This window comes from Notechis scutatus, chromosome 1 (assembly GCF_049901735.1).
Source record: "Notechis scutatus isolate UNSWTSFEM ecotype Mainland chromosome 1, rNotScu1.2, whole genome shotgun sequence".
In the NCBI taxonomy this organism is placed as follows: domain Eukaryota; kingdom Metazoa; phylum Chordata; class Lepidosauria; order Squamata; family Elapidae; genus Notechis; species Notechis scutatus.
Window position 1 is genome coordinate 229,413,397 of NC_142009.1, and position 25,721 is coordinate 229,439,117.

The 25,721-nt window shown below is 38.8% G+C and overlaps 2 protein-coding genes and 1 pseudogene across 2 annotated transcripts; 2 read left to right on the forward strand and 1 right to left on the reverse strand.

Moving 5' to 3' along the window:
- The first annotated feature begins 1,992 nt into the window (after positions 1–1,992).
- On the forward strand, positions 1,993–2,919 carry LOC113422672 (olfactory receptor 11L1-like; annotated as a pseudogene).
- Positions 2,920–11,583: 8,664 nt separating this feature from the next.
- Positions 11,584–12,534, forward strand: LOC113422671 (olfactory receptor 6Q1-like). The gene has a single exon (XM_026683792.2). The coding sequence runs from the start codon at positions 11,584–11,586 to the stop codon at positions 12,532–12,534; it is 951 nt and encodes a 316-aa protein (XP_026539577.2).
- A 5,842-nt stretch (positions 12,535–18,376) lies between these two features.
- On the reverse strand, positions 18,377–19,300 carry LOC113422661 (olfactory receptor 10W1-like). Its single transcript, XM_026683783.2, has one exon. The coding sequence runs from the start codon at positions 19,298–19,300 to the stop codon at positions 18,377–18,379; it is 924 nt and encodes a 307-aa protein (XP_026539568.2).
- Between the last annotated feature and the right edge of the window lie 6,421 nt (positions 19,301–25,721).

A 25,721-nucleotide genomic window follows, 5' to 3' on the forward strand; every position in this document is an offset into this window, starting at 1 on the left:
CAGCTTCAAGTTTGTTTCCAAAAAGAAGCTTCTGAAAGCACAGTTCATACAGTACATGTAGCCTCCTTCTGCAACTCTTTCAAGCAGCTTCATCTTTACTCAGAGTGATGAGTTTGGTTTAAAACCCCATAAAATAGCTCCTGTATTGTAGCATAAAATAAAAATGTAAGTATGCCACCTGGAACTGATCGCATGGCCACCATCCATTTTCTTTATTGGTACAAATGTTGAGGATGCATGTTTTTTCAGATTCTTTCCTACTTTCTATTCATGTTTATTATTTCAGTTCATATAAATGATTGTCATATAATATTATTTAAAACTTAGATAGTTCTATCTCTGTGTCCAGTCTACTTATAAGTGCATAAGTGCATTTTCCAACCTGGAATTTATCAGTTACACTGAACTTTATTTTTCATAATCACTGTGGTCTATGTTCCAGACTGAGTAGTGGTGTGTTTGGGCTGAATTAGAAGACTTCCAAGGTTCATTCCAGCGGTATTTTGATTAATTGATTGATTGATTGACTCTCAGGATTCATCACCACCAAAGTGAAATCCACACATCTCAAAGCTGCTCATGTTGGGAGACACCCATCTATAGGAATTGTAACACATCTCAAAAGCATCAGGTTGGGGATAACTAGTATATGTGCCTACTTCCTAGTTGAGGAAACTTCCTACTTGAATTATATGGTGACTGATGGGATTTTCTGAATTTGAAATCTCTAAGTATGGTTTTTAATGCTACATCATAGAAAGACATAGATATATCCATTTATTTTGATTTAAAGCTGATTGATATAAATTCATACAATTTATGCATTTCAACCTATAAAGCCTTTTACAGGTGAAATTCAAAAAATTAGAATATAGTGCAAAAGTTCATTTATTTCAGTAATGCAACTTAAAAGGTGAAACTAATATATGAGATAGACTCATTATATGCAAAGCAAGATAGTTCAAGCCGTGATGTGGTATAATTGAGATTATTATGGCTTACAGCTCATGAAAATCCCAAATCCACAACCTCAGAAAATTAGAATATTACATGCAATCAATAAAACAAGGATTGTACATAGAACAATATCGGACCTCTGAAAAGTATAAGCAAGCATATGTACTCAGTACTTGGTTTGGGCCCCTTTTGCAGCTATTACTGCCTCAATGTGGTGTGGCGTGGAAGCTATCAGCCTGTGGCCCTGCTGAGGTGTGATGGAAGACCAGGATGCTTCAATAACGGCCTTCAGCTCTTCTGTATTGTTCGGTCTCATGTCTCTCATCTTTCTCTTGGCAATGCCCCATAGGTTCTCTACGGGGTTCAGGTTTGGCGAGTTTGCTGGCCAATCAAGCACAGTAATCCCATGGTCATTGGACCAGGTTTTGGTGCTTTTGGCAGTGTGGGCAGGTGCCAAGTCCTGCTGGAAAATGAAGTCAGCATCCTCATAAAGCTCGTCTGCGGAAGGAAGCATGAAGTGCTCCAAAATCTCCTGGTAGACGGCTGTGTTGACCCTGGACTTAATGAAGCACAGTGGACCAACACCAGCAGATGACATGGCTTTCCAAATCAACACAAACTGTGGAAACTTCACACTGGACTTCAAGCATCTTGCAGTGTGTGCCTCTCCATTCTTCCTCCAGACTCTGGGTCCTTGGTTTCCAAGTGTCAACCTATTCTGACACCCAGTGCCGAATATAAGGAGCTATACTTTCATAATGTAAGCAAGAGCTATCAGCATTCCAAAGTAATGAGAAATTTCAAATGGATTTTAATATGTATATAATATTATATATTAAATGTGTATATGTACCAAGTTAATTCAGGTGGCTTTGTTCGAATCAAAGTTGAAAATGGTGAACGGATGCCTGGAATGTGTTTATTGGAAGAATAAATGCCTTTGGCCCCTAGCATCTCTATTCTCAAACATGCTTTGTTTCTTTCCTATGTCTTCCATTTCCTTTTGATGCTGGCTGTACAGACTGAACCAAGAATATGCTGAATCATGACACCTCCGCCCCCCAATTTGTGCTGCTTGGCTTTCCTGAGCTTCAGGAGTTCCCGTTGCTCTCCTTTGTCATTCTCCTCTCCATCTATCTCTTCATAGTCCTTGGCAATGCCTCAATGATTGTTCTCTCCCATATAGATGTGAGCTTGCAATTCCCCATGTATTTCCTCCTGAGGCATTTCTCGTTCCTTGAGGTGTGTTAAACCTCAGTTACTCTTCCCCGGCTGCTGGGAAATGTCCTCAGGGCATCCTGTGCAATCTCCTTCCAGATGTGCCTCATTCAGTTGTATTTCTTCTTTTTCTTTGGTTCCACAGAGTTCCTTCTCTTGGCTGCCATGGCCTATGATAGGTATTTAGCCATCTGTCACCCACTGCAATATCCAGTGCTCATGGAAAGCCATGCTTGTGTCTTCCTCAACATGGGTTCCTGGCTGATTGGATTTTTGACCTCCTTATTGCCCATAGCCTTAATTTCACAGCTGCCATTTAACAGCAGCAACCAGATCAACCACTTTTTCTGTGACTTGGGGCCCTTGATTAAGCTCTCAACTGGAAATACTTTCATGGCTCATACAATAGTATTCCTAGTCTCTGCGGTGGTTGTCCTCCTATCTTTCCTTCTGACGTTGACTTCATATATGCTGATTGTTTCAACCATCTGCCACATCCCTTCTGTGTCAGGAAGGCGTAAGGCCTTTTTTACCTGTTCCAGTCACCTCATGGTGGTTACTATCTTCTACGGGACAGTCATCTTCACATATATGTGCCCTCATTCTGATCAGGCTTTTGAAATGGACAAAGTTGTCTCCATGCTCTGTACTGTTGTCACTCCAGTTTTGAATCCAATTATCTACACCGTGAGAAACAAAGATGTGAAAGCTGTGGCAAAGGTCCTCTACCATGTAAAGAACTAGCAATGAAAAATATCATAAACCTCACCAGACAAAATTGACAAATTGAGGGAAGGTTGCAGTAGTAAACTCTCACATGTGCTTTTAACTGACAATAAAATGATATTCTTGAGTCCTTGTAGACATTGGTTTATATATTTTTATGCTGTGTATTAGCACATGACATACACTGAGGAATTTTCTTCAAACCTGTATTATTGTTGGAGGTGTTTTTTTGTTATAACAATTAACAAAATAAATAAATAATTATCAAAGCCAGACAAGGAAGAGATTGTTTTTTTCTTCAATCAGAAAATAAAATACGTTTTCTAATACATTTGTACAGCAGTGACTTTTCACCCACATTAGTTCAATACATTACTTGAGCATAATAAATGTGCAACAAAGAACAATTCAGTCTTTGGAATACTAAGAAGGGTGGAATGAAATCCTAAATTCAAACCATATAAATACAAAAGTAATCGTATCCATGGTGAGCCTTGGGCAGAATATAGAGATAGTCCATTTACTGATCAGCAGAATAATTATAGCTGATTCTAGGCAGACCTTTTATCACATACTTGTGACAGTTATAGGAAGATCTTTTAAGGTAGGCTATTGTTATCCGGGCTGCAAAGAATTGTGAAGGATGGATGTCCACCAATGAAAGGTTGTGCAGCCGTCCTAGAACAGGGCTCTTTAAACTGCGTTTCACAAATCTCAGAATCTCATAAGAAGTTGATGGATTTCTTTGGGTGGGGATAGTTTATGTGAACACAACCAATTTTTTGTCAGTAAAGCCTTGCAACCTACTGGGGTATGGGAAATTTGTTTTTAATGAATAGAATAGAATAACAGAGTTGGAAGGGACCTGAGTGCAATTCAAGTTGTTGGTTATTACCTATCGCATAAAATGCGATTCTGAGCTGTGCACAACAGTTGGATGCAATACTGAAGTTGATATAAAAAACAACAGATATAAAAAGATATTAATCTATATTAATAAATTAAAAAATAAATATACAATCCCTAAATGAAGGAGAATAAGAATGACTACCTCAACAAGGGATCATCTAAGCATGTGTGGGTGTGCATGTATATATATATTTCTTAAGTTTTTGCGGGTATTTATATGTATGGTATTCAGCTTTGTTTGGGTATTTTCCCATGTCATTATAGTTGTGCTTTTAAAGTTGTAGCAATGTTTCGGCAGAATCTCATCTGCCATCATCAGGCTTCTGTACAGTGTTTGTCTGTGAGTCAGACTTTCACAGCCGTTTCTGTTTTAAATTTGGTGCTAGCCTACTGCTGTGTTAGAATGGTTTTTTCTTCATCCTGATTGGTTGGGAGTCTTGGTCTGTGTTTATTGGTCTTGGAGTTTGCTGTGTTCTGGTTGATTGGTGTTTCTAATATCTTCTGTCTGTTTTGTAGCTTTTTTTGTCTTGATTGGCTGGCAACATTGTGTTTCCTGTATTGGAGGCTTTTAGTGCAGCTTGGCTCCGAGTAAATGGATGGCTATCTGTTAGGGTTTGGGGATTAACCCCTAGAAGAGTATTGCAGCAGTAGTCAAACCAGGAAGAGCCCCAGAGTATACACACACTGAACACAAACACTGTTTGTAGTTTAAATAGTTTTTAATCCAGTTAGAGTTTAAGCATTGTCATTCAGTCCATTAAGTCATTCACAGTATTTCCATCCAGTAAGACTCACTAGTATAGTCCAAGTTAAGAGTCCTTGCAATATCTTTATCAGCCGATAAAGATATCTTCTCCTCCTCCGGTTTCACTCTCCAGAGAAACAAACGCTGGATATTCAGTAGAATTACGCAGTAAATCAGCAAACAGTAGCAAACAATAACAGTTCAGTCACAGGCACTCACAGTTAGTCGCAGCAGCACACAGTAACAGCCAGTAAGCTTTCCAGCTTCTAATGCTTCCTTATATAGTAACTTCTAACCGCACCCTTAATCGGCTAATTGCCTGCTGCATTGTGCTTAAAGTGATAAACACTTAAACCATGATATCTAAGTTTTATATATTTATTCACCCAAACCATATTTGGTATCAATGTTATACCTAACATACTCCCTTTTGGGTGAAATAAATATATAATACCTTTACAATCTAATCCCATATTTTTCACAACTCTCCTGGTGCTTAATGGCACCTTGGGCTTTAGTAAAATTATCAGCTAAATTGTCCTCCGACATACAGTACTCTAGCTGAATCATCTTACTTCTTACAGATTGTCTCACGTTTAGGTATCTTAGATCTGTATGCTTGCTTCTTGTTTTTACTCCAATATTTGTGGCCATTTGAATTGCTGCCTGATTATCTTCATGTATAATTATAGGATAATCTACAGTTATACCTATATCAATTAACATTTGTTTATACATTATTAATTCTGTACATAACAATGATAAACAGGAGAATTCTGACTCCATAGTAGACAAACTTATATGCTGTTGTCTTATTGACTTCCAGCCTATTAATGTCTTACCCAGCATTATGGCTGTTCCTGAAGTCGACTTTCTAGTGTCTCTTTCTGATGCAAAGCTAGCATCTGCATAAGCACACAGAATTAAATCACCCTTTGGTTCTAAATACAATGAATAATTCATTGTCTTTTTAAGATATCTTAATATCCTCTTAGCTGCATTCCAGTGTCTTTCACATGGTGCAGAATTGAATCTAGCCAACTGATTCACACAGTACGATATATCTGGTCTAGACCAATTACTAATATAACTCAAACTACCAATTAAAGATTGATAAATCACCTTATCAAACTCAGGGCTTTGTACATCAGTGTTGCTAAACTCCTGACTCATTGGAGTCTTAGCTGGCTTACAAAGCTCCATTTTGTAATCTTTTAGCAATTTGCTTATCTTATCTTCCTGAGATATCTTAAAACCTTTCCGTGTTTTCTTTATATTCAAACCGAGATACTTCTTTATCTCCCCTAATTGCTTGATCTTTATTCTCTTTCCTAATGATGCTATTATTTTATTTGCTTCATCATTAGTTTCAGTTATCAAAACAATATCATCTGTGAATAGTAATAATAATGATACTTTCCCATTTGTCTCCCTCTTAAACAGACATGGATCGGCTAAACCAGCTTTAAATCCTATATTGTCTAGTTCCTTTACAATATACTGGTTCCATTCATAGCCTGATTGTTTTAGACCATAGAGGCTTTTCTTTAACAACCAACAATCATTATTATCCTTATTTTCACTTTTAATACCAACAGGTTTTTCATATAAATAATATGTTTTAATGGGGCGTGCAAGTAAGCAGTTTCCACATCTAAATGGTTAACTATATAGTTTTTACTAGCTGCCCACACTAAAGCTGCTCTCAAGGTTGCTGCCTTAAGACTAGGTGCAAACACCTCATCATAGTCATTAGCATTCTGCCTAAAACCTTGGGCTACTAACCTTGCCTTATGGATTAAATTACCATCTTTATCTATTTTTACCTTAAATATCCATTTGCAGCCAATGGATTTCTTTCCTACAGGTAATTTGGCATTTTCATACACCTTCATATCTCTTAATGAATTCAGTTCCTTATTCATTGCTGCATACCATTTTCTTTTTCCTTAGTAGGATACTTTTTAATTTCTTCTACAGAATTAGGAACTTGATTAATCTGGCACACTGTGTTAGCCTGGTACCTATCAGGCGGTCTAGATACACGTGTAGTTCTTCTGGGAATTACAGGGCTTACAGGAGGACTTTCTTGAACTACTACCTGTTCATCTTCCTCATCCTGTTCAGCTATTGAATCTGTTTCTTCCTTTATGGGCACTATTTCATCCTGTATTTGTCTCTTTACTTTATTTTTAAAGTTACAGGGATAACTAATGGGATTTCTATAGGATTCAATAATTACATCTTTATTGGCATCCTGTTCTAATTTCTCCCATCATTCATGTTCTAGAAATTGGGCACTAGCACTACATAACACTTTAGATGTGCCTTTCTCCCAAAATCTATATCTCCTTTGGTTGCCTGGCTTGACTACTGCTGCAATACTCTTCTAGGGGTTAATCCTCAAACCCTAACACTATCATTTATTAGGAAGCTAGGTTTCATCTGGGTGCCTGAAAGACCTGAAAGCATGAATAGAAGAGGTGACTCCACCAGACTGTCAATTATCTGGAAGCCTGCACTCTCAAACAAAAAAATCTCCACACCACAAGCCAAGCAAACATCTGGGCACAAACAGACTCCCCCTGATACCTCCAGCTCAAACACACCCCAACCAGGCACTCAGATGAAACCTAGCTACCTAATAAATGATAGCCGTCCATTTACTCGGAGCCAAGCTGCACTAAAGCCTCCAATACAGGAAACACAATGTTGCCAGCCAATCAAGACAAAAAATGCTACAAAACAGACAGAAGATATTAGAAACACCAATCAAGCAGAACACAGAAAACTCCAAGACCAATAAACACAGACCAAGACTCCCAACCAATCTGCATGAAGAAAAAACCATTCTGGCATAGCGTAGGCTAGCACCAAATTTAAAACAGAAACAGCTGTGAAAGCCTGACTCATAGACGAACACAATACAGAAGCCTGATGATGGCAGATGAGATTCTGCTGAAACGTTGCTACAACATTAAAAGCACAACTATAATGACGTGGGAAAATACCCTAACAAAGCTGAATACCATACATGTAAGTACCCGTGAAAACTTAAGAAAACAAATTTATATATATATATATACATGCATTCATACACACACACATGCACACACATACACATATACATATGCATACACACAATATTTGTACTATCGGTTTGCATTTTTTGGGTATTTGGAGATAAAATGGGAGCTGTAAGCCTTTTAAGGGCTTATAGTGTCCATTTGATCCCTGAAACCTCTTTTCAAAAAAGGCCCTCTCACTTGTGCACTTGACATGGTGTACAAAGTCTGATGTGACTCCTGAATTAATGATTGGCAAACACATCTATGGTCTAGAGCAGGGGTAGTCAACCTTTTTATATCTACTGCCCACTTTTGTATCTCTGTTACTAGTAAAAATTTCTCTAACCGCCCACCGGTCCCACAATAATGGTGATTTATAAAGTAGGGGACAAAACCACTAACGCCCGCCATGAAAGCTGGAACGCCCAATAGTGGGCGGTAGGGACCAGGTTGACTACCACCGGTCTAGAGCAATGATGACTAACCTTTCCGTCCTCGCGTGCCAAAAGTGCGCATGCACACATGCACGTGCATGCACGCATGTCAGCACCCAGAAGACAATGCACGCAGGGGGGCCACACTCCCTGTGCATGTACGCATAACCCCCCACATGCATTGCACATTTATGCGCATGCACACACATCTGCGCATGTCACACACCCCGCACATATGCGGCAGCTACCCGACAATCAGCTGGCGGGCGGGCAGGTGTCAGGCGTGCCCGCGTAGTGGACCTGCTCTGGGGTGACGGCTCACGTGCCAGCAGAGATGGCTCTGTGTGCCACTTCTGGCATGCGTGCCATAGGTTTGCCATCACGTGTCTAGAGTTATGGTAAAGGATTCCTTCCAGGAATGAAAGACTTTGCATAGACAATTGGTGAAAGATTTAGTCATACAAATTTCTATTCTCTTGCAATCTTCTCTATTTCTCCCCGCCTCCCCCTGTTAATTACTTGGCAGCAACATTGGGGAACTTGTTAACTCAAATAAAATAAGTCCCCCCACCCTTTTTTTCTATCTCTTTAGAGATTTGTCTCTGCTCTGGCTCTAAATCACAACTCTATAATTATCTTGTTGATTTAATATTTTAATGCATTTATTCATCACTGTAGTTATCAAAGTCAGAAAAGCTTATAAAGAAAAACTAGGAATCTCATATGAGTAGAAATCCAATCTTGTTCATCTTGGTATACTGTATTTTCAGGTATCCAGGGCTACAATTTTTCTAGCATTATAGAGCTGTGATGGCAAACCTATGGCGCACATGCCCAAAGTGGCACACAGAACCATGTCGCCTGGCACGCAAGGCTTTGTCCTTTCCTCTTTTGGGTTTCTGGCATGCATGACAATCAGCTGGCCTCTGTGCATGCGGCAGTGCCGGAAATCGAAGAGCTGGTCTTCCATTTTCTGGCATGCACATGCGCTCTGGCCAGCTAATTGTCGTGTGCGCATGCGCCCTGGAAATCGGAAGTGTGTGCTGGAAACTGGAAGTTCATTTCCTGGCATGCACATGCCCTCTGGGAAGCTCCTCTTCTGGGTTTCATCCCCAGTGAGTTCACACATGCATGCACTCTCTTTAGAGCACTCGGTGCCAAAAAGGTTCACCATCACTGGACTAGGCCATACCACAGTTGGTGTGAAATTGGAGAATATTGTGTGAGGAGTGATGTATACAGTTGTGTAGAAATGCTCTATAACAGTGATGGTGAACTTTTTTGTTGTGGTGTGCCGAAAGCGTGCGTGTGCCGGCACCCACAGTGCAATGCGCCTTGCCCCCCTGCACACGCATGCCCAACATCCCCCGTCACCCCCTTACCTGCACTGTGCATGCATGTACCTCCCAGCTGATTTTTTGCCCTTTTGAGGCCTTTTTCGGCCTTCCAGAGGCTCAAGGGAAGCCTCTGCAGCCTTTGGAGTCCGAAAAATGGGCCCGTTTTTCAAATATCGGAAGTGACAAAATGGGAAGTACCAGTAGTGATGAAACAGGCCTGTTTTTCAGCCTTCAAAGGCTGCAGAGGCTTCCCTCGACTCTCTGGGAAGCCGTAAAAGGCCTCAAATGGGCCAAAAACCAGCTGGGAGGTATGCACATGTGCAGCGCAGGTAAGTTTGGCTGGGGCTCACGTGCCCACACAAAGGACTCTGCGTGCCACCTGTGGCATGCGTGCCATAGGTTCGCCATCATGGATATATATTATAAACTCGTCTCAAAAAAGGAGGCATCTTCACCTCCTTAAAGGAACTGATGGCATACCCACTCTTTAAGAGGCCTCTCTAAACTCCAGAACGGCTAATGGTAATCTTGGACAGAAGTCCTGGAAAGTTGTTGCCAGCCTAGGGACTATTGGCTAACATGAGGAGTATGGCTCTTGACCTAAAAAAGACAACTGTGGACCCTGCCTTAGATACACCGATGGTCTCACCACATAAAATATAGCTTTCTACGCTCATGTCAACATCTCAATCAGTTCTTTGAAGTGAAGGTCTGGCTACATTGAATTTAGTTTTCTATATACAATAATGAAGTATTCTGCAATAGCATTAATGACTGATAGTAAAAATTATGCCCTCTACATATTTACGGATTTGTATTTTGGCTACTATTTGAAAATGAAATGTATAGGCAGTCTAGTAAGGACCTGTATGTGTGTGTGTCTCCTCTGTATGCCCTGATGTTCCCTAGCTACTCATTAGATAATTCCTGGTGTCTCTTAGAAACCCCATTCCCTGATCAGGATCATAGGGAGGCTTTGCAGCAATCATATATTTTTGTCTTTATTGCTTAAACTTACACACACACATACACACAAGTTCTGTGTCTCCTCTTGGTCCACAACCACCAGTTAGTTGTATTCAAAGGCAAAGATGTGGCTGAAGGAGGATGGATTGTGCCAAGCTGCATCCCTGAAACCCCCTCTCAGAGAATAGCAGCAGAAGCAGACCTCAGGAGCCATCTCTTGGAAATGTGAGTAGTGAATATGGCTATACTAGAATACATTTTTCCAACCAATAATGGGGACTTTTGGAGCCCGCCGAGCTAGAGAAGACTGGTACAGAAGGATGACTAAGTAAGGAATTATATAGTAGGTTGGATAAAGCTAGTGCCTGTTTTGTTTTAGTTTTCTTGTTTCTAGGTCCCGGTGCCAGTTTTATGGCTACCAGGAAAGAACTAATAAGTAATGGTTCACCTGGAAGTTTTGCAATATATTTATTATTTATTTATTAAACCAATTTATATAACCATTCATCTCACAAACAAGTGACTCTGGGTGGCATTCAACAGAGCTAAAAACAGTGAACGAATACATTCAAAAGTATAAAACCAAAATAGTTTTCAACCAAAATTAAAGCGATAGAGATATAAATTTTGTGATAAGCTGCTGCATACAGGTTAGTTATAATACAATGATACTTGTTCTATGGAAACTCTTAAAGTCTTCTCTGGCCATGTGTAAAGATTACAGAAAGAATGCTTACATAGGGATATCATATATGCACAGTAATTTATTCAAGTCATATATTTATAATGACTGAAAATGCAATATGGAAAATGACCCTTCCCCCTTGCATATAGATGACTTTGAATGCTGGAGCTTCACTTAAAACCAAATAAATAAGCCTCAGTTTTTGCAAGGGATTTTCAGGAACTGCTTTCATTTTTTCCCTATAATGTGTCAGCCCTTGGTACAAGATTTATACACATTTGATTAATAAAGAAATAAATTTACTCAGTGTGTTTTGTAGTTGAGGTGATAATTAAATGCATTCAGCTCACTGGTAATCATTCTATTCATAGCGGGTGTTGTTGTTTTGGAGTGCATTTCTTTCATCCCTTAGAATGGAAAGACAACTTGCAAAACTCAAGTCTCGTTACATTTTATTCAGAATCCTGAATGCGAAGAATGTATCTCCCACTATTGTTTCTGTGTCCTACTATTCTAACGATTCTGTGTTGACTCCTAGATGCAGCCTCCACGTGAAAATTGGACATTGGTAACAGAATTTGTCTTGGTAAGCTTCACAGGCATCCAGGAGGCATGGTTGCCTCTCTTTGTCTTCTTCCTAATCATGTACTTGCTAACCCTGATGGAAAATGGCATCCTGGTCTTAGTGGTAGCAACAGAAAAGCGCTTACACACCCCCATGTACTTTTTTCTCATCCATCTCTCCTTCTTGGACATTTGGTATACCTCTCTCACTGTGCCCAAAATGCTGGCTGGGTTTGGATACCCAGCAGGTCAGAAGATCTCTTACTCTGCCTGCTTGACTCAACTTTACCTCTTCACTTTCTTGGGCAGTACAGAATGCTTCTTGCTGGCAACCATGGCCTATGACCGCTATGTGGCTATTTGTATCCCTCTGCGGTATCATGAGATTGTAGACCGAAACACCTGTCTGGTTCTGGCAATTGGCTCGTGGTTAACTGGTTTTCTTACCCCAGTGCTGCCTGTTTATTTCATGTCACAGTTGGTATTTTGTGGTCCCAATGTGATAGATCACTTCTTCTGTGATGCTTCACCACTCCTTATTCTCTCCTGCACTGACATTTCACTGAAGGAATCAGTAGACTTCTTGGTCTCTCTTTTGGTATTGTTGATCTCCTCTTTGGTTATTTTAATATCATATGTTCATATTATCATTACAGTGCTCAGAATTAACTCGTTGGCTGGACGGCAACGAGCTTTTTCAACGTGTACTGCCCACTTAATGGTAGTGGCTGTTTTTTATGGGACACTCTTCTTTATGTATGTCCGTATCAAAGTTACCTCCTCAATCAACCTCAACAAGGTGGTGTCAGTCTTTTATGCAATAGTCACACCTGTCCTTAACCCTCTAATCTACAGTTTAAGGAATACAGAAGTGAAGACTGCTTTCTGTAGAATTATTTCCAAGAAAAAGCCTCTTGTAATGTGACATCAGCAATAAAATAAGCATTCATATTATTATTATTATGGGTTAGGGAAGGATTAAGGGAAAGCAAGATGAGCTCAGAATGACTAATAATTTATTTCTTGTTTATTTAATTTCTTGGGATTATAAACAAAGAATGGAATCAACTGCTTAATTTTAACTGGAGATTCCACCCATTTTTATAGGTGGTGAAACATTTCATAGGATGATCATTTGTGCAAAATTGTTATCAGGAAAATAGCTGGGCCAAATGAGAAATCACTGGGATAGTGGTAGGAAAACATTTTTTGTTACTGTATATATCCTATTTTTTTCCTTTCCAAAGAGAATATTAAGTGTTTTATCAGGAAAATAAAATTACTCCAAAGTTGAGAGCCAAAGCAAGGGTGAGTAATATACTAAACACTACAAGCCATAGCTATTCCAAATTAACATCATTGCATGTTTTATGATCAGCAGTATCATCACTGAAGAATTTTAGAGTAGAGGTCCTGGGTCCTGTTCCACTGAATAAACACAGGAGCCCTACATACAATAGGACAGGCTTACAGTATTTTGAAGTAAATGCCGTAGTACATTTATCACTTTGTGAATTATTTTCCCTGAATTAAAGTCATTAAGCTTAGAGCTGAAATCACCAAAGTGCAACACTGCTGGCTATAAAAGATGTCCCCGTGTGATGTTGTAGCTACAGCAGCACTTCTGGTTGTGGCAATGAGAACATTAGGTCTGACGTGATCTGCTCAGATATGGAAGTAAAGGTATTGGCTTTCAAGCAGACATTTTAGTGTTTGGTCTCAAGAGCAATCTGTTAGACTTTTGGCAAATCAACTTTCATATCCCATTGTTTTATTTTTTTGTGGAAACTGGTCTTGAACGGAGTTTACATAAAGGAAGGCTCATTTCATTCTTTGTATCTTCTTGAATACAGGATGATACACTTCTTTATCATTTAAGTAAGAATGATTCTACTCATTTGTGAGATTTATGGATTAGGTGAAAGAGTGATGTCACAATTTGCTGAACTCATCAAAATGATCTGATTTGGGAGGGCAATTTAAAGGTAATGTGGGTAGCTTTAGCTAGTCTTTTTGCTTTGTGTCATTAGAAATTTTTTTATCAATCACTTTGCGTTTTCGTTACAGTATACTTGTTTAAATCCATAGACTCCTAAAGACAAATGTATTTATTCCTGCATCATAAAAAGCTCTCTGTTCCATCAAAATTATTTTAACATTAATAATATATTGTTATCCCAAAATATATTTAATTTTTAAGTCCATTGTTTTTACTTAACATCTACAGTATTAGGAAAGGCAGCCCTTCCTAGATCAGGACACTATAGCTATAGCAACTCATACCTTTGTCATTTAGAGATACGGTTTCTGGAATGCCCTGCACATACAGGAGACTTCCCTTTGAAGACCACAGTAAACTAGAATTAACAGAATAACAGAGTTGGAAGAGACCTTGTAGGACATCTAGTCCAACCCCCCACCCAAGCAGGAGACCCAATACCATTTTTGACAAATGACAGTTCAATCTCTTCTTGAAAGCTTCTAGTGATGAAGCTTCCACAACTTCCGAAGGCAAGCTGTTCCATTGGTTGATTGCTCTCACTGTCAGAAAGTTTCTCCTTATTTCTAGGTTGAATCTCTCCTTGATCAGTTTCCATCCGTTATTTCTTGTCTGACATACAGGTGCTTTGGAAAATAGCTTGACCCCTTCCTCTCTGTGGCAGCCCCTGGCTGGAACACTGCTATCATGTCTCTCCTGGTCCTTCTTTTCACTAGACTAGCCATGCCAATTCAATCAAAACTCAGTGGTCTATTTATTGATCAGCATTAATGGCTATAATAATCATATTATATACCACCCACAGGTTTCTTTATTCAAGTTATTTATTCAATTTCATCAAAATGTTAGTAATGATTTAAAGTCCTATGCTGTACCTATCAGAACTGTTTCCTCCAACTGTAATTAACTGAAGAATCCTCTTGTAATAAAGCTACTTAGATTAAACAGATTTTGTGAAGTGATTTCATGATTTTTAAGCCTTGAAAACTATATTATGAAACAATGTCCACCTAGAAGTTAGGTTAGTCCTTGGGTGACTGTCTGCCAGAAATTAGGGTCTTTTCTTGTGGAAGGCTTTTGGGGATAGTTGTTGAAGGCTTTTGGGGATAGTTATCTTGAACTTTACTTTTTTAATCTCTTGTTTATTTGGTATAGATATTGTATCTTTTGCTTTGAAAAATAATGTCTTAATAAAATTGTACTGCACAATATGATTTACAGTAGATGTTTAGGATTATTGTAAGCCTCTGTGAATCTAAAAAGTTTAACAGTATGAAAATGTAATGAATAACAATATTTTACCCTTTTACATCCATGTTCTTTCAACTGTAAAAGAATAATTTTTCTGTCTCATTTTATTTGAATCTAAGGCTCTCATGTTTTTTGGACTGATTGCTCTCCCCACTGTTTTCCTGATTGTAAATTACTTGGATAATTAGGAAATGATTCATTTTTAATATAATGCATATTGAGCCAAGTGGGATATCATCATCATCCAAATCAGTTCACTGCAGGATGCAGTTCTCTTCAGCTCCTTTCCAGCACCTAAATTTGGTATGAATCGAACTTAAAGGATCTAGAAAATGTTTGAAAGGCTAAGCAAATGATGAAACTCCAGTCAGAGGTCTTAATTGGAAATTACTTTATACTTATATAATCAGACCTAATTTAACATTGAGGAAATTTGGTCCTGCTTGGAATGCAGTTGGATATACAAAGTACTGTTGTTATATATTCATACAAATAAGACACTTTGCAAAAGAGTCATATTACGTTAAAAAGAAATCGTCACTCTGAAAGAATTTGGTTCCAGGACAGAAAAATGTGGCATGTGAACCACTTTTTGATCCAACAACGATATGTTTGCCTCCACTATTGTTGAGAAATTTCTTGGCAACTACAGAGCACCAAACTATATTCAGCTGGTTGACAACCTTCTTAGAGCAAGATCATGAAGCACAACATGTCACTGAAGATTCATTTTCTGCATTCACACTTAGGCTTCTTTCCTGAAAATCTAGGTGCAATCAGTGACACACATGGTGAAAGTTTTCATAAGGACATCACCACAGGGCAAAAATAGCATCCGGGCAACTAGAATCCATGAATGATGGCTGACTATTGTTGGATACTGCAGCGAGATGCACAGAACACTAAGTACAAATGAAAATAAGTAGCAAAACATTTTTAGTTCTGCTGAACTCATGCAGTATATTAGAAACATTATGCAATAAAATACATTATAGTCATTAAAAGTTAATTTAATATTTTTCGAGATTCCTTTGTGATACAGTCATTCTGAAATTGTACTTGTGTTTAGTTTGAAGGGGTCTATTATAATCACCAAAACTTTTGAAAAAAAAATGTCCAGTGTTATTAAATGCTCACCTGAGAAAAGGTACTTCTTATTTCTCATGACTGGCTTTTTAGCATTTGATTTTGTTTGGCTTTAATTGTCTTTTCCCAGTAGAGTAACGGATTGATACATTTGATTTGACAGATGGGTGCTTTTTTATCTTTAATGTTTTCATATCTGAACCAACAACCTATTGACTGCCACGGCAGTGAAATGTAGACAGTTAGAAAGTTCCCTGTTTTATTTTCAGTCAGTATACTCTTAACTAAACTGGCTTTGTTTGCTTTGAGTGTAATATGATACAAAAAGCTAACCAATTCTGGATTATTCAAACAAACTATACTTTTGTAAAATATGGTTTAACACAATGCCTGACATTAGTGACAGCTTCAGTGTACATGGGATGGTTGTCTTTTTTTCCATTACTATTCTCCCCCACCCCGTTGCCATTAAAAAAAAAAACAGTGATAAGATTTTCTATTGATTCTCAAACAGAAGTGCTCCACCCTTAGCTACTGATACAATTATCATTTAGGGAGAAGTGGGTAAAACGAAGTCTCCCAGTGGAGGCAATGCAGGTGCTGTTGCCCACAGACCAGTGGTGGATTCAAATTTTTTTACTAACGGTTCTGTGGGCGTGGCTTGGTGGGCGTGGCTGGGGAAGGAGACTGTAAAATCTCCAGTCAGAGGTGGTATTTGCCCGTTCTCCAAACTACTCAAAATTTCTCCAGAACTGGTCAGAACTTGCTGAATATCACTTCTGCCACAGACACCATATTCTGAAGGGTCTTTCTTCTGAACAAGGCATTGTGGGTCAGGTGGCTGCAGAAACTAATTCTGGGGCACAAGAGGGTCTTCTGAACCTCTTTGCCCACAGCGCCTTGCTCTGAGAAAAGGCTCAGCCTCGGAGCTGACCAATTCTTTGGAGATTCATACCAGCTGTTCTCCTATTGTCTCAGTTGCTTCAATAAGAAAGCAAACAGCAGAACAATCCAGAATTACCATACGATGCCTCTCTTAGGATTCCTTTCCTTGGAATGAAGGACTAACTTACAGGCCACTTTCTGGAAAACAGCTGTGTCCAGCAAGAGCTTCAAGGTGGCTGCCACAACTGTTTGATCAAAACCCTGTCTCTTTTTAAAGGGGTTGGGCATGCAATGCACATAAAAGGTGGCAGGGCTCCAAATGTATAGTCAAGGCTGCCATTTGACTTTTTTTGAACCATCCTCCCCACCTTCACAGATGCTGCTAATGGAAACTATCATCAGTGGCATTCCTGTAGGATTTGCCCCCTTCCTCACTTCAAGGAAGGTGTTACGTTACGTTATGCTACGTTACATGATGTTCTGTTCTGCTCTGTTCTGTTCTGCTATGCTATGCTATGTTACATTGTTTTATGTTGTTATGTTATGTTTTATGTTATGTTACATTTTGTTATGTTATGTGATATGTTATGTTTTATATTTTATGTTATGATTTAGTACATTTATATGCCATCCATCTCATTTAGAGGCAACTTTGGGCAGCTTACAAATATTAAAAGTAGTTAACATTAAAAGAGAGAAACAATAACGACACAACAATAATGTAACATTAAAAGATGGGGAGAAGGGAGCACAAAGAACACAGGGAGAGGTGGGGGTCTTCTGATTAGAAGACCCCCATCTTTCCCTGTGATAAGGAGCCACCTCCAGAGTGATACCACCCCTTCATTGGGGCTCATGGCGAACTGGCAGAGCCCAGTCTTTAGAAACTTACAAAAGGTCAGGAGGGTCAGTATGGATCTCACCTTGTGGGGGGTGGGGGTGGGGGGGAATGTAAGATGTTCCAAAAGACAGGAGCCACAACAGAGAAGGAACTCCTTGACTGATGGGGCCCACCACAGCATGCCCTTTCTGCTGGCGAGGGTGAGGCAGGCTAGTCTCATTGGGTTTTTTAATGCTTCCTTATTCTCCTTTGCAAATCCTCCAACCAGTTTGGTTTAGTCTAAGCACTCAGCTGAGAAAATAATTAAAGAGTTGTTGGAAATAGTGGTTATAAAAGAAAATCAAAGAGCAAGGAAGGAGCTGCATTACTGTTGTGGAATGGGACAACTCGCCGCAACCAACTTGCTATGACCAACTCACCATGGGACAATTTAACAATTCAATTTAATTATTTAAAATAAAATAAAAATATTTTAATTTTTATCATTCACATTTCATTCTCTCCCTGCTTTTACATCCTTTCTTTAATGATTCTATTCCACCATTTCTTTGATATTAGTGGCCCGCAGCGAGTTGGCCATGATGAGTTGTCCAGAGTAAATTGGCCATGGCAAGTTGGCTGTGATGCAGGATTTTAGGAGTCTTAAGGATGTCCATTCTAAAGGACATTAGGCAGTTAGTGGGATAATTAATCCTTCTGAAGAATTCAGTGGCTGAGGACTTTCTTCAGGGCTACCTTCATCTCTTTTGTCCTTAGACTGTAGATTATGGGGTTGAGTAATGGTGTGCCCAGAGTATAGACCATGGAGAGTAGCTGGTCTTCCTTTGGATAAAAGTTAGCATTTGGACGCAAGTACATAAAGCTGCAGCAACCATACTGGAGGGCCACCACAGCTAAGTGAGAGGAGCAAGTAGAAAAAGTCTTTCGACGAGCATTGGCTGAGTGTATCCGCAGCACTTCAACAGTGATGAACACATAAGAGATGCAGATCAATATGAAAGGCACTGCAATGGCCATTACCCCTAAAAGCAGTATCCCAACTTCACTGAGTTCAGTCTTGTTACTTATGAGCTGGTATATAGGGGGCACATCACAGAAGAAGTGTTCAATTCCAACCTCAGCACAGAAGGAGAGATGAAAGACCAGCCATACCAGCATCAGGGAAATCAGGAAAGCAATAAGCAATGACACAACTACTAGCTGAATGCATAGCTGCTGACTCATGATGAAGATGTATCTCAAAGGCTTGCAAATAGCCACATAACGGTCAAAGGCCATGATGGCCAGCAAGAAGCAATCAGCACTACCTAGTCCAATGAAAAGAAACATCTGAGTACAGCAGCTCCTCAAACTGATGAACTTCTTCTTCTTCAAGCTGGTCACCAAGATCTGTGGAACCACAGTTGCTGTATAGCAAAGTTCAATCACAGAGAGAGCACCCAAAAAGAAATACATAGGGGTGTGCAGGTGAGGGTTCCTCCAGACAGCTAATATAATCAGTGTGTTACCTGTGATTATGATTGCATAAACTGTGCTAATGCCCAAGAAAAGCAAAGACTGATACTGTGGTTGAGTGGGAAAAGCCAAAAACATAAAATCCAGCATTGCCGTACAGTTCTCCTGAAACATCCAGAATGATTGCTCCTACCCTAAAAGTAATCCAAATAGAAAATAAGAAAATCCATGATCTAGTCAGTATATTAAAGGCACATTTTACTTGAAATAAACAGAGGCTTTGATATGACAAAAGGGTAATGGTCAATGTGTTGTTCTCTAACGTTGGGCTGAAGTTTCTATGAATCCTCCTCATTGGGTAGGAAAATGATGTGTTGGAGAGAATTAGAATACAACATTCTTTGGAGCAGAGCTGTAAAGCTCACGGCTTGCAGGCTGGATGCGTCATGTGCTGGCCACGTCCACGCCAGGTTTAGCGAAGGGGGGGGGAAGTCCCGATATAACACGTGACACCGCTGTGACGACATGAACTTGATACCCCTGCTCTGGAGGATCACATTACTAGTCCTTACACTTAATGAAGGTGGGAAAATATGCAGGAAGGCTCCCAAACTATAGAAATTTACACCAGTCTAAAATAATGCTGTTCATATTCTTGAATTACCACTTTTTATGTGTATGGTGCAAATATATCCTTCTGTTTGGGAAGTTTAATTAACACACCTATACATGGTCATCTTATGATTCTGTATCTGTTATGTTTTCTGTATCTGTTATGTTTACTGTATCTGTTATGTTTACCTTAACTGCTGCTATTGCAGTTCATGCAATAGCATGAATAAATATTCATAATCCAAAGACTAAGCAATACAGAATCACAGCGTAACAGTGTAGTCTCGTAATTTTTGAGTATCTGCTTTTTGAACTTTTGAAACAAGGCAAGTGGGATGGATTTTGAGAAACAGATTTTTCAACTGAAAAAAATGTCACCTCCTGCCACAGACCTCTAGAGGTACAAATTTAATTTAAAAAAAAATCATGATCCCAGGAGAAATGCTGTATTAAATAATTTACAGGACTAAGATATGTTTGAGATGTTATGACAATAAAACAAAGCAATCTATCACATAGATTGTGATAAAACTAATGTCCTTTTAATTTTGATTTTTCAGTTTGAAAAGTTCACATGTCAAAAGGGGAATGGGATGGGTTTTTTTATCTGCAGCATAAACATAGAAAGGACTGAATCAAGCTATGGAGACTTAGAAGTAGGGGAAGTTGAATATGGATTGCATTCTTAGTACTATTTCAAAATTGGTTCTAGAGTTTTGTGCTTTTACACAATCATTTGTGTTTAGCAGCTGGGCAAACTTATTTCTGAATCAGCTCTGATGTACTTGAAATAGCCAAAAAAATGGTTATTTCCATTTTCATGGGTGAAGTTTGGTAATTCTGAGGAACTCTTGACACACCCTAGTTTCAGAACCTGACTTGATATAGCATTCTATTTAGAGGTCCTTTACTGCAACCGTTCCATTCTGATTTTTGACTAGGGCCAGGCAAATGAACACCATTCTGCAATTCCACTTTAAAACACAGGTGTAATGATTCTGAACTGCTCTGATTCTTTGTGGCTTCTTGCAATTCCCCAACTCCCAGGCACACTAGTCTGGGCAGTGAGTGAGCGCTGGAAAGAAATTGTCAAGATTTCCATTTCGTTTTCTATTCTGTGGGAGGGATATCTCTGATCCAAAGGACCAAGTTGCTGCTAGTTTTTTTTAAAGACACTGTCTTGTGGATGGCAGGAGGGAATGCTAGCAGTTTCTTGCTTGCTGAATAGGAATGCACAATTATCTGCTTTTTTCAGGACCATCTCTATTCCCTGCAACTCAAGCCTACTTCCCTGACAACCTTCAAAATTCTGTTCCTGGTGATTGATTGTAGGCATTGTTTTAAATGTATTTTCTTCCTTTCTCCCTAGCAACCACACAGAGCTATGTCGTGTCTCCACTTGTACATTGTAGTATCTTCTACAGCCATCATTATCCCAAAATAACTGCAATATAGGCAGGCTTTATATTGCCTCAGTAATGGCTGGATGGTATTAGGCAGCAATAATTTGCCTATGTGTTCAGCTACTGGAAAAAACAATTGGTTGTAAAACTGAGGCATATTTTCACCACCACAGCTAGCAATAGATCTTAAATGCAAGGAGGAATATTCAGGAACTCTAGCATTTCCCATGAAGTTGGGATAAGTTCACAGCTGAAACTATGAAGACCTGAAGAAGTGAAGACTTGTTAGCTCATGGAAAATGTCTTAATGTTCTTTTATTTTGCTTCTAACATTATACTGGAGTAGTTTCCCCCCCCCCATCTATTGCCCTCCAAATGTGTTGGAGATCAAACCAGCATGGTGCAAGGAGGCTATAGAAATTAAAACCCAACAATTTGGAGGTCAACAGGTAAAGGGAAACTGCTGCTTACTAAATAACAGGTTAATATACAGAGCTAAAACTCACTTCAGCTTGCCTGTTCTTTTTGTTAATTACATGGTCATCCTGCACAAGTTGGAATATAGGATTCCATTATCAGTAATTCATTACTTTTTCACTGTTTCACCTCATTTGCTCATTTAATTGGAAGCTAAAGGACCGTCATAATGCTCCACTGCTTTATCTTCGTGCATAGTTGATTTGGAAAAATCTTCACAAGCTGGTAAAGTTATCAGTACTTCAGCACCTGTCATATGTTGTGAACCATCAAGCAAATACTTCTTTGGAACAAAGTGGTGACCTGACCTCTTAGTTTTAATTAGATGTCCCATTAAGGCATAAATAGCAGTTGGCAGTAAATATAAGCATAACCCCAACTCCTGCTTGAAACAGACGTACAAAACCAGGTAATGAAAATTCTTTTCAGAGGGATGTGCAAGGCAGGAAATTTCTACTCCTGAATTCATAAAAATTCTTCTCTGTTTTTCCCCATTTATCTAGAATCACAACTTAAAAGCTTAGGTTCTATCTCAACCAAATTATGCAGAATAAATGTAATGAAAAAGATGTAAATGGTAGAAGTGTAATCTGTAATCTCCTCAAAAATTTCTCTTTTCCTCCTTTGTGCAATTATGGAAAATAATTTGGTGGGGAATTCTGTAAGTACAGAAGAACCACAAGGGAGGAACAAGTTTGGATCAAAATAGCAGGTCAAAAAAATTAGATCCATAAAGCTTTCTTTGCTCTAGGCCATAGAAACCTCACACCACAAGAAATGCATTAATTTAAATTCCCACAAAACTCAATATTGGTTTCAGTAACAAGAACCAAAAAGCAGAAGCAGAATATAGAGCAAGAACAGCAGAATAACAATAATTCGGCTGACATTTTAAACTCTTTGAAAACATATTTAGAAAGTATTTTATTTGGTTTTGCAAGTTCTACTATTTATCCGGAGAACATTAAAAAAAAAATGCAGCACATCAGTGGAAGAAGAAGGCTTCTCCTAGATTGCAGTTGCCATTGTTGAGTAGGGCCACTCATGAAGGGCTTTATATATAGTTCAAGGATAGTCTTTCCAGTATCTCAGATAAGTCACCACCCTTTATGATTCTCGGTTCTCCATTCTTTTTCCTCAAAGCTGATTTTTTTTAAAAAAAGAAATTGCTGTTAATGCTGTATTCTAGTTACTTGTTTGTCACATGTTTGTAGGAAGTCATTTGTGCAAGAGTTAACAAAGCATGCTTTTTTTGCTAGACAGTGATTTAAAAAAAAAAACATTACTTCCTCTCTGTATCCTAAGAAAATAATGTCGTTGTATGTTTTCACAATATGGGCATCTGTCGTTCAATAGAATTGTGGTGGTGACAATGAATCCGTGATTTCTATTTAAGATCATAATATACTCCCAAAGGTGCTTTTTCAGGAGGTAACTGGACTTTCTTGTTTTTCTTTTTTTGAAGATGTTTCGCTTCTAGTTAGTTAGTTTACTTTATTGTCATTGCACCTTGTACAACAAAATCAAACACCATCTTCAGTGCACATCATGACCGTGAAAATAAACACAAACACACATCCTTCACACTCCACACATTGACCCGAAAACTCCCGACACCACACCAACACTGCACTCTACAGCAGAATTCAAAAGAGCTACTGCCCTGGGATAGAAGCTGTTTTTCAGCCTATTTGTGCTTATTTTTATTATTCTGTGCCATCTGCCAGATGGTAGTTTAAAAAAAGGGTGCCCAGGATGAGAGGGATCTAAGAATGTTTTGAACTTTCTTAAGGCAGTGGGAGCTATAAAGCTCTTCCAAAGAGGGCAGAGGGCAACCAGTGATCTTCTGGGCAATGACATTCTAACCCAAGAAGCTTCTTCAGCTCTGACAGGATAGTGGGAAATGGGAGGATTTATATTCCTTGCAGACAGCTGGACATTTGCATCCTTTTAGAGGGTGGTTGAAACACTTGGAAGTTTATCTGTGTCCTCAGGGTCATCTGAGTCGTGTTCCTGGTTCCCGTAGTCTGCAATTTCTTCTCTGGAAATCCATTCCTACTCTCACACCATTCAAAGGGGTGTACATCCCAAATTCTATAGCTAAAAGTCTATAATTGAGATGAACTACTCAGGTGACCCTGAGGACACAGATAAACCTCCAAGTGCTTCAATGACCCTCTAAAAGGATGCAAAGGTCTAGCTGTCTCCAAGGAATATAAATCCTTCCATTCCCCACTGTCCTGTCAGAGCTGAAGAAGCTTCTTGGTTGAGAAGCGAAACATCTTCAAAAAAGAAAAAAAAGAAAGTCCAGTTACCTCCTGGAAAAGCACCTTTGGGACAACCATGACCTGGATGACTGAGAATCTCTACAGATCATAATGTACTGACTGGCACTTGGAAAATGGGAAAACTAATTCATCCTGACAAATCATTTGCAAATACGTATTAATAGTTATGTTTGCTTCAAAGGTACTGGATGTACATTAAAATCTACCACAGGTGAATAGAAGGGTAACTTTCACCCTTGTTTGTATTCTCATTTCTCAGGCCATCTTGCAGATGATGATGACATTGAACTTAAGACATTAGAGTCACCTCAGACAACAAGATGGGTGGCATACAAATTTAATAAATAAGCAAATAAATAAAAATTAAAAAACAGAATAGGGAATGGTGCAAAATGAGCAACTTACCAAGGATGATAAGTGGCAGCTCCACTGTTCTTGTCCTGATTTCTGTCTGTATTGGAACTGCCAAGATGAGAAGATTGTAGAGTCATAGGTTTGATCAAGAAAGAGGTATGGAAATTTTTTCCTCGAAAAAGAGCTTCATAGATAGGTTAAAACAGCCAAGGCTTGTCCCTTGCTGAAGAAAGTGGATCTCTTGAGAATATGTGCGTTCACCTGCCTCTGAAGAGCTATCAATCTCTGGACACAACAGCCAGATTTTTCTGTCTTGTTCTTTGTGGAATCCCCAAGGTGCAGTTGTTTAATCTAGATGATTTATGATATATGGCCCAGCTCATATACCTCCATGGAATATTTACAGACACTTCTCAGGGTGGTTGTATACTAGTTAGATTATTACAAAAATGGTTATATCTGTACCAGGTGCAACTTTGCTAATTATGTTCTTCACATATAACCAGGTCTTAAACTCAATGTAGATTCTATTTTGTGAGGAACTTATACATCTTTCACAGCTATAATTAAGTACAGCTATAATTGGGTAATTTTGGGTCTTAAACATTATTCTTTATTTGCAAGAGAAGAAAAAATGACAAATTGGACTCTGAAGAGTATGCTTGATCAAGGAAGTCTTTCTTTTAATAAAATTAGTACTCATTTCTGAAAGTATATAGTACTTTCAGGGCCCTCATTCTGAGAAGGCCTACCAAAAATATGTCCTTGTTCTTTGCTCTTTATAAATATGGGCTGTCTGTGTGGTTTTACATTTTATCTGTTTTTATGGATTTTTCAATTTTGTACACTGCCAATAGTCTATAATAAATTTGAATAAATAAATATGGGTGATGGGACAATTTTTTTCAACGTTTTTCATATTCCTTGATGAGATTATTGTTTTCTGCCTGATTGTTTATCTGGTGCTGATCTCTGCTTATCTGAATGTGGGCTATTGTAGTTTCATTTCCTCCCTAGGTTTTTTTTGCTCTTTTGAATGGTCTGTAAAGTAAACTCCACAGTTCAACCCTGAGGTAAATATATTCTCTTCCATTGGAGATTTTTCTTGTAATTTAATACCTTCTTTAACCTGGTACTTTATGTGACTGCCTAATTTGCCTATGCTTTGAGCAATAATATGTTCATTATTAAATTTGGTTAATAATATTAATATTAAGAACAATAATAAATACTGCACTTGGCTACAGATATGGAAATTCATTTCCCTTCTTCCCACAATTAGGCTCTACCCAAGCAAATTCTAACACTTCCACTTCAGGATATTATTTTAAGTGTATTACAATATCAATTGTCCAAAACTGACCAGGGAGATACAAAAGCTGATATTTACAGAATTTGTGTCATCAATAGGATACAAGCATCTCCCCCTTGTCCCTACTATATCTGGAGAGGGCAACCTTT

Coding starts and splice junctions, on each gene's coding strand:
- LOC113422671 (XM_026683792.2), top strand. CDS start 11,584: ATGCAGCCTCCACGTGAAAATTGGACATTGGTAACAGAATTTGTCTTG.
- LOC113422661 (XM_026683783.2), bottom strand. CDS start 19,300: ATGTTTCAGGAGAACTGTACGGCAATGCTGGATTTTATGTTTTTGGCT.